This window comes from Eriocheir sinensis, chromosome 13 (assembly GCF_024679095.1).
Source record: "Eriocheir sinensis breed Jianghai 21 chromosome 13, ASM2467909v1, whole genome shotgun sequence".
In the NCBI taxonomy this organism is placed as follows: Eukaryota; Metazoa; Arthropoda; class Malacostraca; order Decapoda; family Varunidae; genus Eriocheir; species Eriocheir sinensis.
Genome location: NC_066521.1, coordinates 15,691,763 through 15,706,331, shown reverse-complemented (window position 1 = coordinate 15,706,331; position 14,569 = coordinate 15,691,763). Strand labels below are relative to the sequence as shown.

Below are 14,569 nucleotides of genomic sequence, written 5' to 3'. Positions count from 1 at the left end.
AATCTCTACCTCATTCTTTATTCTTTTTTTCTTTATTTTTCTTTATTCTTCCCAGCGTAATGGAACTCAATGAAACCCTTTTTTTTTTTTTTTTTACTTTTTACCACATTCTTCATAATCTCTTCCACGTTTATTTTTTTACGTGAGGTTTTTCTATTCCACTTTTTTTTCTCTCCCATATAAATAATGTACTTTTCTTTCTCGCCCATCTCTCCTTTCTTTATTCTTCTCCTACACTTATCTCTCTTTTATTATGATGAGTTTCTTTTGGTTCCCCTTTCTCTTTTCCGTATAAATCCTGTGCCAGTCTTTCTCTCCTCTTCATTCTTTTCTCTTTTTTTTTTAACGCAAACTCAACACGAAACAGCATATAACAATCTTTACCCTTATCAATCTTCTTTATTCCCCTCCTCCTCGTCTTTTATTTATTAGATTATCATATTTTCCCCATATCAATTTTCTACTCTCTTTTTCTCTCATATTCCTTCATTCCCATCCCTTCACTTCCATCCCCTTTCCTTTCCCATATCCCTTCCATATCGTCGAACCCTTCCTTTCCCTCCCATATTTCTTCACTTATTCTACCCTTCATTCATATTTTTCCCATATCAATTTTCTACTCTTCTTTTCTCTCATATTCCTCCCTTCCCATCCCTTCCCTTCCATGCCCTATCCTTTCCCATATCCCTTCCGTATCGTCGAATCCTTCCTTTCCCTCCCATAGCCCTTCACTTATTCTACCCTTTTCCTCGTATAAGCTCCCATCTACCTCCAGCCTGCCTCGTCCCTTCCGCCCATATCTCTAACATATATCTCCCATGCCCATCCCGTGTCTCCCATATTCTTGTCTTATCCTCCCAAAATCACTTCTTTCCCTCGGTCCTTTCCATAACGTTCCCTTTTCTTTCATTGATGTCTCCCTCTTTTGTCATATCTTCCCTCTTCCTTTATATCTTCCTTTCCTTCTTCCTCCTTTTCTGTGTTATCTCCCGTTCTCATTTATTTTTCTCTTTATATATATATATATTTTTTTTATTTTCCTCTACTCTTCCATAATATTCCCTTTCTTTCATTGATGTGTATTCCTCTTTTCTGCATTTTTTTCCTTTTTCCTTCATTTCTTCCTTTCATTCTTGTTCCTTTTTTTTCTGTCTTATGTATTGTTGGTCTTATTTTATCTCCCAATCATTGATATCTCCCTCTTCTGTCATATTTTTTCCTTTCCTCTATTTCTTATATTTATCTCTACTCATATTTTATCTATCTCATGTATAGTTGTTGTTATTTCATCTCTCATTCATTTTTCTCTACATGTTTATATTTCTTTTCCTCGTCCCTCCCCTTGCATTTCCTTTCTTTCATTGATATATTCCTCTTTTCTGCATTTTTTTCCTTTTTTCCTTTATTTCTTCCTTTCATTCTTGCTCCTTTTTTTCTGTCTCATGTATAGTTGGTCTTATTTCATCTCCCAATTACTCTTCTACATTTTTTCTGCATCCTTTCCATAACTTTCTCATTCTCATTGATATTTCCCCAATTTTTTCACGTTTTTCCTTTTTCCTTTATCTTTTCCTTTCATCCTTGCCCCTTTTTCTATCGTCTCTCCCATATATAGCTGTTCTTATTTCATTTCTCTGATTTTCTCTGCCCATTATTTTCTTTCTCTCCAACAAGAAAATAATTATATCTCCCTCTTTTCTGTTATATTTTCCCTTTTTCTTCATCTCTTCCTTTCTTCCTTGCTCCTTTTTTTATCGTCTCTCCCATATATAGTTGTTCTTATTTCATTTCTCATTTAATTTCCTCTGCCCATTGTTTTCCTTCTCTCCGACAAAAAAAAATATCTCCCTTTTTCTGTAATATTTTCCATTTTCCTTCATCTTTTCCTTTCTTCCTTGCTTCTTTTCTTATCCTCTCTCCCATGTATAGTTCTTCTTATTTCATTTCTCACTTATTTTTCTCTCCATATCTCTTCTTTTCCTTCTCCATTCAAATTCTCCCTCTCGTTTATTCCACTTTTCCTCCTTTATTCCTGCAGTCAAACTCTATTTCTCTCCATTTCCCCTCCACTTTATTTAACTTTCATCCCCTTCCTTTTTATTCCTGCTATTTCTCTCTCTTCCTTTCTCTTTCCTTTTTAATTTCCCTGTTTTACCCTTTTTCTCTGTTTACCTTTCCCTTCTAATTTGCACCAGTTTTCCTTCCCTTTTAATCCCGTCTCTCTATTTCTTCCTTTATATCAAATTTATCTCCTTTTCTTTCATGGATCCCTTTTTCTCCCTCCTTTTCTCTTCTCTTTCTCTCCTTTTAAAAATCCCTGTTTTACCCTTTTTCTCTGTTTACCTTTCCCTTCCAATTTACACCAGTTTTCCTTCCCTTTTAATCCCCTGTTTCTCCCATTTCTTCCTGTATATCTAATTTATCTTCTTTTCTTTCATGGATCCCTTTTTCTCCCTCCTTTTCTCTTCTCTTTCTCTCCTTTTAAAAATCCCTGTTTTACCCTTTTTCTCTGTTTACCTTTCCCTTCCAATTTACACCTGTTTTCCTTCCCTTTTAATCTCCTGTCTCTCCATTTCTTCCTGAATATCTAATTTATCTCCTTTTCTTTCATGGATCCCTTTTTCTCCCTCCTTTTCTCTTCTCTTTTATTACGCAAACTCAACACGAAAAAGCATAAACAATAACAATCTTTACCTTTATCAATCTTTTTCATTCCCCTAATCCTCGTCTTTTATTTATCAGATTATCATATTTTTCCCATTTCAATCGTCCTTCCCTTACTAATCTCTTCCATTTTATGCCTTATCCTAGTCATTTCTTTCTCTGTTCTTATTTCCCCTTTTCATTTTTCCTGCTTTAGCCTTTCTCTCTTTAACTTTACACCAGTTTCCCTCGTCTTTTTAATCCTCTATCCCTTCCTTTCTTAATTTTCTTTCATTTCATTCCTTTATCACCTTTTAATTTCCCCCTTTTATCCTTCTCTTATCTTTCCCTTTCAACTTACACCAATTATCTTCCCTTCTTAACCACCTATCCCTCCATTTCTTCCTTTCTCCATATTCACTTCTTTTCTCTCCAGTCTCCTCTTCCTTCCCTCCTCCCTTTCCTCCCTTCCCTTCAACCAACAATTTTCCTCCAGTTTTTAATCCCTTATTCAACCATTTCTTCCTTTTTCCATTTTCGCTCCATTTACCTCCTGGCCTCTCTTTTCCTCCCTCCTCCCTTTCCTTTCCTTTCCTTCCATTTTTATCCCTCATCTCCGTTATTTCTTTTCCTGTTCCTCTTTCCTTTTCCATTTTTTTCTGCTATACACTTTTTCTCTTTTACCTTTCACTGTATATTAATCCGCGATCCTTCCATTTCTTCCTCTATTTTCCGTTTTCACTCCTTTTCCCCTACGACTCTCTTTCCTCCCTCTTCCCTGCCCTTACTAATCCCGCCCTCCCTTCACTGTCGGCGTCGTTATGTATTAGACGTCCGTGGTTACCTGAGAGGTGCGTCAAAGGCCCGACTCACCTGTGCCAATGAGAAAATTCTAATTAACCTCCAGGTGGCTAAATATTGTGTGAGTAGCGAAGCGGAGAGAACGAAGAGGAGGAGGAGGAGGAGGAGGAGGAGGAGGAGGAGGATTAAGTAAAGACAAGGTGGAGGGAGACGAAGAGGATCAGGAGAAGGTGAAGGCAGGTTGAAAAGAAGACTGGAAAATCTATAGAAGAAGAAGGAAAAGGAAGAAGAGAAAGAGAAAGAGTATTAGAAGGAGGAGGAGAAAGAGGTGGAAGAGAAGGAAGAAAGAGAAGGAAGAGAGAGAGAGAGAGAGAGAGAGAGGGGGGGGGGCACCTGTAATATTCCAGTCATGTTCACCTGGTCTCTAATTAAGGGGAAATATCTTCGGGGGGTTCCAGGTAAGATATTTAAACGCGTTATCTTAACATGGAAGGTAAGGGGAGGAGCGCGAGGCCTCTCCACCTGTTTACGCACCGCCCTTACCTGTGTTAATTAATATATTGTTGTTCAGGTGTGCTCGCTAATCCAGTGTGTTAATTGCTAATGGTGAGAGTGGTTGGGTGGTGGTGGTGGTGGTGATAGTAGCGGTAGTAGTAAGTAGTAGTAGTAGTAGTAGTAGTAGTGACAATGAGGATAGTAATAATAATAATAGTAATAATAATAATGATAAGAATAGCAAAATAACGCAAAGGAAACAAACAACATAGCAATAACAAGGCGAAGGACAAGTCGATAGCTTCACCCTAGCAACAACACACACACACACACACACACACACACACACACACAACGCCCCCCCACACCCACACACCCCACACACAAGCCCTCTCCCCCCCCCCTCCCAACACCCTCACCAAAGAAAAAGACGAAAATGAAGAAGGAAAACAGGAAACAAAAAACTGAACTGAGACGAAGAATAAGAGCTGGCGGTAGTGGAGACGGAGACGGAAGAGAAGAAGAACGAAGAAGAAAACGAAGACGGAGATTGGGGCGGAGGAGGAGGAGCGGGGGGGGGGGGGGATCAGGGGGGGAGGGGGCAAGTCTTCTGCAGCGCTAGGAAGCAGACTTAGGTTCCCGCCAGCCTGTTCCTGAGCGGTGGTATCGATTCTCGCGTTGAAGATGTAGCCTTGTACTAGCCAAGGATCTGTTTCCGGCCGCCGCTCCCACCACGAATTTACTCAGCCGCGGAGGAAGAAGGAGGAAGAGGGGGAGGAGAAGGAGGAGGAAGAGGACTAGGAATGGGTGTATTTCTCATTTTTTTTATTCCTCTCTTCCTGAATCGTGTTGGCGTTGTATCAAGAATCTATCCCCCGGCGTGTGTGTGTGTGTGTGTTGAGTGGTTTCCTGAGTCTTGGCGTTGAGTGAATTGGAGTGTGGGAGAGAGTAGACGTTCCGAGAGAGAGAGAGATGCTGGTCGTCGCAATGGTGCCCTATACGAGTCTACGTTGTAATGGCGTTCAAGTTTGCGTGTCCGTGTGTAGCGGGGCCGAGCGCTCCCAGGCGGCAGGAGGAAGTGGGGTTCGCTCCTTCCCCTTTAAATTCTTGGAAACCTAAATAACTAACCTTCGCGGGGAGGGGAAAGAAGGGAAGAGGAAGGGGAATGGGGAGAGGGAGGGGATTAAAGGGAGGGAAGAGAATGAGGGGAAGGGGATGATATGAGGAGGGGGAAAGAAGGTAAAAGGAAGGGGAATGGGGAGAGGGAGGGGATTAAGAGGAGGGAAGAGAATGAGGGGAAGGGGATGATATGAGGAGGGGGAAACAGCGAAAGTGGGGAAACAGGGAAGGAAGGAAAAGGAAGACGGAGAGGGATGGGATAAAGGGGAGTGGGAAGAGTGAAAAGGGAGAAAAAAAAGATGGGGGAAAGTGGAGAACGATATGAATAAGGGGAAGAAAGGAAAACGGGTGAAAGAGAAAGGGATAAGAAGGAGGGGAAACGAGAAGGGGAGGGAGGAGGATATTGGGAGAGAGATAGTAATGAAGAGGAAGGAAGAGAGGAAAGAAGGGAGGAGGGAGACGGGAAAAGAGAGAGAGGGATAGGATTAAGGAGCATGGGAAGGTGATATGGATGAGAGATAAAGAGAAAAAGAAAGGGTTAGGAATGAGAGGAAATTTCAATATATTAACGAGAAGATGTAGAAAGAAAGAAGAGAAGAAGAGGAACTGAGAGAGAATCGTCACCATCCTCTTCCTCCTCCTCCTCCTCCTCTTCCTCCTCTTCCTCCTCCTCCTCCTCCTCCTCTTCTTCCTCTTCCCCCTCCGTCCGCCGTCCAGTCTCATAAGCATTTTAACCACACAGTAACTTCTCCAGACTTTCAATTAGCTTCCCGCCGCCGCAAGATAGATGGCGCCGCTGTTTTACGCATTTCGCAGTCATTACGCGCCTTTTTTTAAACATTAATCATCTTTCCTTCCGGTCACTCACTCTTCCCCTCGCTCTTCCTCTCTCCTGCTTACTGTCGGAGTATGACTGTGACTTGAGAATGGAATAGCACAGAAGGATGCTGTTTTAAAACGATCCATTATGTTAGTTATTTGCCTTCTTATCTATTTTATTTGTGAAGTTCTGTATCTTTCCTCTTTTTTTATTAACTTTCCCAGTATCTTTCGTTTCCTTTGTTATTTATTTTGTTATCTTTTCTTTGGGAACCGTTGTGTCCTTATTTGATATTTTCCTGTATTTTTCTTTTCTTTTTTATTTTATTTTTTTGTGCAATCAGATCACTGTGTTAGATTTTTTTCCCTCCTTGTCTTTTTTTCTTTAAGTTCTCTATCTCTCCTGTTCTTAGTCTTTTCCTGTACCATTCTTGTCTTTACCGTCTTTTTGCTCTTTTTTTAGGGTTAACAATTCACAATAAGTCACATAAAACAAACTATTGTGTTATATATTTTTCTCCTCCATATTCTTCTTTTACTTATGACGTTCTTTATCTCTTCTTTCCACTGTATCATTCTTTTTTTTATTATTTCTACTGCTCCTATTTCTGAGTCACAAAGGAGGTCAGTCACGCCTATTTCAAGACCAACACAAACACTTCGAAGGGGACAAAAAAGAGTGTGTGTTACCTGGCGGGGGAGTGTGAAGGTCGCCAGGTGAGACGCGACAGGTGTACACTCTGCTAATAGGGCGAGGACCTCAATTAGCCCCTTTAACGACGGCCCCCTCCTGTCGATGCCTTTAGTCCTCTCCCTTTCCCTTTCTACCTTCCTTCTCTCTTCCTTTCGTCCCCTTTTTATGGCTCTCTCCCTTTGTTTTCTGTCATTTTCCCTTCCCCTTTCTTCCTCTCTTCTCTTCCTTATACTCATCCTATCCTTTCGTTTTCTGTCATTTTCCCTTTCCCTTTCTTCCTCTCTTCTCTTTCTTATACTCATCCTATCCTTTCGTTTTCTGTCATTTTCCCTTTCCCTTTCTTCCTCTCTTCTCTTTCTTATTCTCATCCTATCCTTTCGTTTCCTTTCATTCTGCTGTGCCCTTCTTTTCTCTCTCGTGTTTCTTTCCTCTCTTCCTTCCCTTCTTCTCCCTCTCTCTTCTCTTTTCCTTTCGTTCTCTTTTTTGCTTTCATCTTCTTTTGTTTCCTTTCGTTTCTCCCTTTCTCCGTCCTCCTCCTTTCCTTTCCTGTCTATTCTTATCTTCCCTCATTCCACTTATTTTCGCTTCCTTTCCTCTTCATCTCCTATTCCTTGTTCCTTTTCATTGTGTCCCATACTTTTAATTCTCTCACCTTTACCTCAATTACCTTACCTTACCTTACCTTACCTAACCTTACCTTACCTTACCTTACCTTACCTTACCTAACCTTACCTTACCTTACCTTACCTTACCTTACCTTACCTCACCTTACCTTACCTTACCTAACCTTACCTTCCTCTTCCCTTCCCTTGCTTTTCTTTCCCTTCCCTCCCTTTACTGCCCTCTGTCCGTACTGTCTTGAGAAGGTGTTTTTTTTTTTCGTTTTGTTTTTAGTGTGTGTGTGTGTGTGTGTGTGTGTTTGTGTGTTCGGACGACGTTTGTGAGGTGGGCGCCATGTTTCATTCTCTTTTTTATGGCATTATTTCGTCGTAAGTCTTCCTTTTCGCGGAACGGGAAAGAAAGTAATTGCGAAAAGGGTATCAAAGGCTGACGGAGGGACAGTGTGGAGTCTTTGTCTCTTTGTGCTTTCTCTCTCTCTCTCTCTCTCTCTCTCTCTCTCTCTCTCTCTCTCTCTCTCTCTCTCTCTCTCTCTCTCTCTCTCTCTCTCTCTCTCTCTCTCTCTCTCTCTCTCTCTCTCTCTCTCTCTCTCTCTCTCTCTCTCTCTCTCTCTCTCTCTCTCTCTCTCTCTCTCTCTCTCTCTCTCTCTCTTATTCCTGTCTTGTAATTCTTCTCATAAAGGGAGGAAGAATGAAGCTTTAGAGGAGAATCACTTTGAATAGTTTTTGTCGCTTCATTCCAATAAAAGGTTCTGAGAAGGTGAAATTTAGAAAGAAATGACAATATAAAATAAATCTTGTCTAATGAAAGGGAAAAGAGAAAATAACAGACAAAAGTGCTTCGTGTAAAGGGTAGAAAAATATCATAAGGTTAATCGTTTCACAATTATAATAATGTTAAAAAAATCATGTTAAACCTGCATTAGAATAACCTAGACTTTATTCTCCACTTTGCTTAACCTCACCTTTTCAGACCTTACCTGATGTTACTTAACCTTACCTACCCTAACTATACCTACTTCTAACTTATCTTTTCTTTCCTGACCTTACCTTACCTTACCTTACTTGACCGTACTTTTTACACACCTTACCATACCTAACCTAACCTAACCTTATCTAACCCAACCTTCCCTAAGCTCACCTAAACTTACCCCCAACCAAACCTCACCTGAACTCACCTAACCATGCCAATTTCTCCTTCAGGTGTTCAACTTGTCTGGCTGCGGGGAGGTGAGCCACTTCCTGCCCCGCGTGTTGGAGCTGGGATGGGCTGACCAGCTGGCCCCCGCCCTCGAGAGACTCTGTTCCATCTGCAAGGCGCTGGACTCATGGATCACACAGCACCCGCAGCACGTCGCCGTCCTCCACGCCAGGTGAGTCGGCGAGGTGGAAAGGGAAAGGTGTTAAGTTGCGTCAGAATCGGTAAGGTGGAAAGGATAGATTGGAGTTCAGGTGTGTTGTATTGTATGAGGACTGAAAAGATGGAGAGAAAAAGTTAAAATACAGGTGTTGTGTTGTGTTACATGAGGATTAACAGGGTGGACAGGGCAAGTTGAAATACAGGAGGTGTGTTGTGTGAGAATCGACCAGTTGGAGAGGAATGGTGAAGTACAGGTGTGGTGGTGTTGTGTTGCGGGGGAGTTGACAAGGTGAAAAGGAAAGGTGGAATTACAGGTATGGTATTGTTGTGTTGCGGGGGGAGTTGACAAGGTGAAAAGGAAAGGTGGAAGTACAGGTATGGTTTTGTTATTTTGTGGGAAAGTTAACAAGGTGAAGAGGATAGGTGAAAATACAGGTGTTGTTTTGTGTTGCGTGAAGATTGATAAGGTGGAGAGGATGTTGGAAAAGAGATATTGTGTTCTATAGTATGTTTGTTTGAAGCTTATGTCTTTTCTCTCTCTTTTAATTGGGGGTTCTTACCTTATAGCTTTACGTGCGTCCTTGTGTCTGTGTAGTTTTGATTGTCTTACGGTATATGAAAAAATAACGTGTCGTCTTTTCTATGTGTCACTCCTTACCTTCGTCAGTGAATCACATCTTTTTTCCTTCTTGTCTTTTTTTCCCGGTCAGATCTTTTCCCTTGTTTGTATCGTTCTTGTAACTTTCATATCGGCAAATCTTTCACGGGGGAGTTGTCTTCATTCAATCACATATTTCCTCCTTGTATTTCTTTCTGCCAGTCTTCTTTGTCTTCTTTTCCTCTACGTCATTAATCTTTTCCTTGTTTGTGTCGTTCTCGTAGTTACTTTCACATCAAACCCTTCTCTTCATTCGATCTCTTTCATTTATATTCATCTTGTCCTGTACTGCCTTGTTTTATCATGTTCCTTGCTTGTTATCCTCCGTTCTTTCCTCTCGTTCCCTTCGCTCTGGTTACTCTCATCACATCAAGTCTTTCACGAGGGAGTTGTCTTCATTCAATCTCTTTCATATATTTTCATCTTGTTCTGTACTGCCTTGTTTTATCTTGTTCCCTATTTGTTATCCTCCGTTCTTTCCGCTCCTTTCCTCTCGTTCCCTTCGCTCTGGTTACTCTCATCACATCAAGTCTTTCACGGGGGAGTTGTCTTCATCCAATCTCTTTCTATTCATCTCGTCCTGTATTGCCTTGTTTTGTCTTCTCCCTCGCTTGTTATCCTCCGTTCTTTCCTCGCCCTTCCTCTCGTTCCCTTCGCCCTGGTTACTCTCATCACATCAAGTCTTTCACGGGGGAGTTGTTCTTCATTCAATCTCTTTCTATTCATTTTGCCCTCTACTGCCTTGTTTTGTCTTGTCCCTCGCTTGTTATCCTCCGTTCTTTCCTCTCCTTTCCTCTCGTTCCCTTCGCCCTGGTTACTCTCATCACATCAAGTCTTTCACGGGGGAGTTGTTCTTCATTCAATCTCTTTCTATTCATTTTGCCGTGTACTGCCTTGTTTTGTCTTGTCCCTCGCTTGTTATCCTGCGTTCTTCCTCTCCCCTCTTCCTCCTCCACCCCTGAGTGTGCCATCCTCGCTGCCCTCGTCCCCCCCTAATGCTACACTACGCTGCTTGCTGTCAGGACTCGAGGGTTCGTGTGTTCTATTGTTTTTAGAATTGGCTTTGTTTTATCACTATGTTATTCTTTGTTTCTGTTTCATTACTTGATTTTGTTTCTCTACTTTACGTTTTCCTCATAATATTCGGTCCAGGGATAGAGTTTTTTTTTTTTTTTTTCTCCTTACTCTTAGTCTTCCCTCCTTTGTTAAATGGTAAATGAGTTCTGTTGTTGAAAATTTGGCTTTGTCTCATCAATTTGTTAGTGTGTGCTTCAATATCCCCCCACTTTTTTTTTTTTTGGATATGGCTTGAGCGCCTTCTTACTTTCTTGCTTTGTTAAATTGTTAGTGTTTTCGGTTGTTGCAAAATCGGCTACTTTGTCACTCTGCTTGTGTTCCGGTTCACTTTTTTTTCCTTTTGTCTCTCTAGTGTACGTTTTCCTCATATTTGTCGGTCTCGGAATATTGCTTGATTGCTTCCTAACTTGCTTGCTCGCATTTTTTTTTTTTTTTTTTTTTTTACGTCGCTGCCTATTGCGCCGGTAGGCTCTCTCACCGATGGGTCATGATGGTGTGCCTAACCCCGTTGTGGCGCAGGCTAGTGTTTATAGTGGCGCCATCTTGTTTTGAAATGATAATAATAGTAAAAATAGTCAGTGTTTTATATCGTCAAATTAACTTCATCCTTTCTTTCTGAGTATGTGTTGTCCTCATCCTCGTGTGTTATCCTCAGCCTTGTATAAGAACGTGGCTCGTTTCTTCGACGGCTTATTTGTGTTATCCTCCTCCTCTCATGTTATCCTCAGCCTTGTGTGTATAGGAACGTTGCTTGTTATCTTACTGGCTTACTTTTGCTATATTCGTCCTCTTAGTGTGTCCTCACCCTTGCATGTATAGGAACTTTGCTTGCTTATTGATTGCTCTCTCGTCTGGCTTCAGTCTTCAAAGGTTAACGTGGCTTATTATCGCTTCCTAACATTATCGGCTTTGGTATCCTCTGGTGATGTCTTTTTGTTATATATCTTTTTTTTACCGTGAATTCATGTTTCCGTCACGCAGCCCACAACAGGAACAGCCCTAAATTACTCCCTCCACTCCTGGCCGTCAAAACTAGTTAGGTCGACGTATCGCGGAAAATCACGCTTGACTACTGCTGTTCGCGCGGGCATGAAGGGTTGTCAAAGTGATGATGGGGAAGTTGTTGTATTCAGTGAAGTGATTGGGAGGAAGCTGCTGCTGCTGGCTTCCTTTGGGCAGGCACACAGAAGCAACAGTCCCGGCAGATCAAAGGAGAGAGAGTGGGAAGGGGAGGGAAGCAGGAAAGGAGCAGAGAGGGGGAGAGAAAGTTAAAGGAAGGGAAAGGGTGTGAAGAGAAGGGAAAGGATGATGAAGGAAAAGGAAGAGAAGGGAAGGGAGAGCAAGAAGGAAGGACAAACGGGAAAGAGACACGGACGGAGGGAAACAGAAGAAAGAGGAGAGAAGGAGAGAGAAAGTTAAAGGAAGCAAGAGGGTGTGAAGAGAAGGGAAAGGATGATGAAGGAAAAGGAAGAGAAGGGAAGGGAGAGCAAGAAGGAAGGACAAACGGGAAAGAGACACGGACGGAGGGAAACAGAAGAAAGAGGAGAGAAGGAGAGAGAAAGTTAAAGGAAGGGAGAGGGTGTGAGGAGAAGGGAAAGGAAAATAGAGAATGAGGAAGAGAGAGAGACAAGGGGAAAGGAGTAGTGAAAAGGAGGAAAAGGTCAATGTTGGTGGAAGGGGGAGTGAGATGAAGGGAAGGAGCGGAGAGGAAGGAAGAGGAGGAAGGGGAAGGATTTGCTTGGGAAGGCATAATGTGAAAAGGAATTTGGACCCAGTTTGTGTGTGTGTGTGTGTGTGTGTGTGTGTGTGTGTGTGTGTGTGTGTGTGTGTGTGTGTGTGTGTGTGTGTGTGTGTGTGTGTGTGTCTCTCTCTCTCTCTCTCTCTCTCTCTCTCTCTCTCTCTCTCTCTCTCTCTCTCTCTCTCTCTCTCTCTCTCTCTCTCTCTCTCTCTCTCTCTCTCTCTCTCTCTCTCTCTCTCTCTCTCTCTCTCTCTCTCTCTCTCTCTCTCTCTCTCTCTCTCTCTCTCTCTCTCTCCTGTTTTGACTTGCATGGCAGACTCTCCTAATCCTCTTACAAATCATCTGTTATGAATATATATGATCGATGAAATGAAGTTCGTGTGTGCGTGTACGTGCCCTTGTATGTGTATGTGTGTGTGTGTGTGTGTGTGTGTGTGTGTGAGTGAGTTTCTAAGGGTGAAAAATATGGTAATGTACGTTTATTAGGAGACCATTCCTTTGACTAATGATGATTATGGCTTAGTACACACACACACACACACACACACACACACACACACACACATATACACAATAAAAAATCACATGCAAACAACAACAACAACAACAACAACAACCAAAAAATAAAACATCCTACATGATTTATACACATTTCAAACCCTCTCTTTACAAGCCATGACAAGCATAGTTCCATGAATCAAGTTGAAACGTGTCCATACATGATCTGAATACATACACAAACCCACTCGAATGTGTAGGGGATGTAAATGTATTTGTATTTATCCCTTTTTTATGATGGGGAGGAAGGGAAAGGACAGGAATGGACAGGATGGGAGAGGGAAGGAAGGGAAGGGACGAAAAGCGACAGGAAGAGACAGGAATGGGGAGGAAGGAAGAGGGAAGGAGGGGAAGAGAGACAGAGGGAGGGGAGGGATGGGATGGGAAGGGACAGGGATGGACGGAAAGGGGCAGTTATTGACGGGACGGGAAAGGGAGGGACATGAGGGACAGTAAGGGACAGGAAGGGAAGGAGGGAAAGAGAGAGAAAGAGACAGGAAGGAACAGAAAGGGAGAGGGAAGGAAGGGAAGGGACAGGAAGGAACAGGAAGGGACAGGAGCAGACAGGAAGGGACAGCAATGGACAGGGAGGGACAGGGAGGGTACATATGGACAGGATTTTACGGAGTGACAGCCTAATGCCTTCACTAATGATGAATTCGATATATGGAAGCGTATACCTGTCAATTTATACGCACCTTCAATACTGATTTCCGTTGACATTCACGCTCGCTAAATGTTCAGGCCGAGTAAATAAAAAAAGAATCATTTAATCATGTACAGTATGCATGTTTTATTCATATTTTTCCTCTCCTTCCCTGTCCCTCCCTTTCCCTTCATGTCAAAAACTGTCCCTGTCCCTTCCCATCTCATCCTTTCCCTTCCCCTCCTTCCCCTCCCTCTCTCTCTCTCTTCCCCTCCTTCCCTTATCCTGATCTACATTATCGTCTTTTTCATATCTTTGCAGGCAGATTATGTTTTCTCTTTTTGTGTTTTTCCATGATCTTTTAAGGGAGCTTGTCTCTTCTTGGTTATTTTATTTCTTATTTCCCATTTTGTTATTTGTATATTTAGTTTTGTAATTAAATCGTGTTAACGACATCAAACATCATTCTGCCTATATGCCTCTCTAATAAACTGTTATCTGATCATATTGTTCCTGAAACTGTATTATATTATTTTTGGGGGGGAGGGGGAGGAGGGAGTATTTTCTTTAAATGTCATATTTTTTTAGTCGTACCAATATTGTCTTTTATTTAACTCCTGATCATACTACACTCCTATTAAAGAAAAATCGTGTCCTTCTGATTAACATACTTATTACATTTTTTTTACAGCAAGGGAGACAGCTCAAGGGCACAAAAAAGCAACATACGGTAGAGAAGTTGTGTCCCTCTTTCCCGTTTTCTAATGTACGTTTTCTTCTCTGTGTGTCGTTTCAGGGGAGGCTACGAGAAGCTGGGCGTGGTGGTGGCGGCGTACATGCACTACAGCAACATCTGCGCCTCCACGGACCAGGCGCTCGACCGATACGCCATGAAACGCTTCTTCGACGATAAGATTGGCCAGCTGTACCACCCATCCCAGAAGAGGTGAGAGAGAGAGAGAGAGAGAGAGAGAGAGAGAGAGAGTTCTTTTCACTGTTTTTCTCTCTTTCTTCGTCTCCTTCGTCATTTCCAACCCACTTCTCCTCTCCCGCGTTTGCTTTACCCATTATGAGACAGAAAGAGAAAGATGGAGAGTCCTACCTTCTATTTTTTCCCTTTTTTTTTTACTTTTCCCCCTCCTTCATCAACTCCATCTCACTTCTCTTCGTCTGCGTCCTCCCTGCCCATTATCTCCGTCCTTTGTTCTTCCTCTCCTCTTGGTCCTTTTCCCTCTCTCATTCTTTCCTCCCTTCCTGTTTTGTTTTTTTTTTTTGTTTTTTTTTGGCGTTCACCTCATTCTCCTCTTCCATCTCTCCACCACCATCACCCTCGTCCTCGTCCTC

At 42.2% G+C, this 14,569-nt stretch overlaps 1 protein-coding gene across 4 annotated transcripts in view; it reads left to right on the top strand.

Annotated features, from left to right (window-relative positions):
* Positions 1-14,569, top strand: part of LOC126998071 (uncharacterized) — a 205,487-nt gene that overhangs the window by 102,209 nt on the left and 88,709 nt on the right. For all 4 annotated transcript variants that reach the window (XM_050859449.1, XM_050859451.1, XM_050859450.1 and 1 more), the window contains exons 4-5: positions 8,392-8,561; positions 14,022-14,171. In XM_050859449.1, the coding sequence (XP_050715406.1) occupies positions 8,392-8,561; positions 14,022-14,171 (320 nt within the window). The remainder of the gene's footprint in view (positions 1-8,391; positions 8,562-14,021; positions 14,172-14,569) is intronic.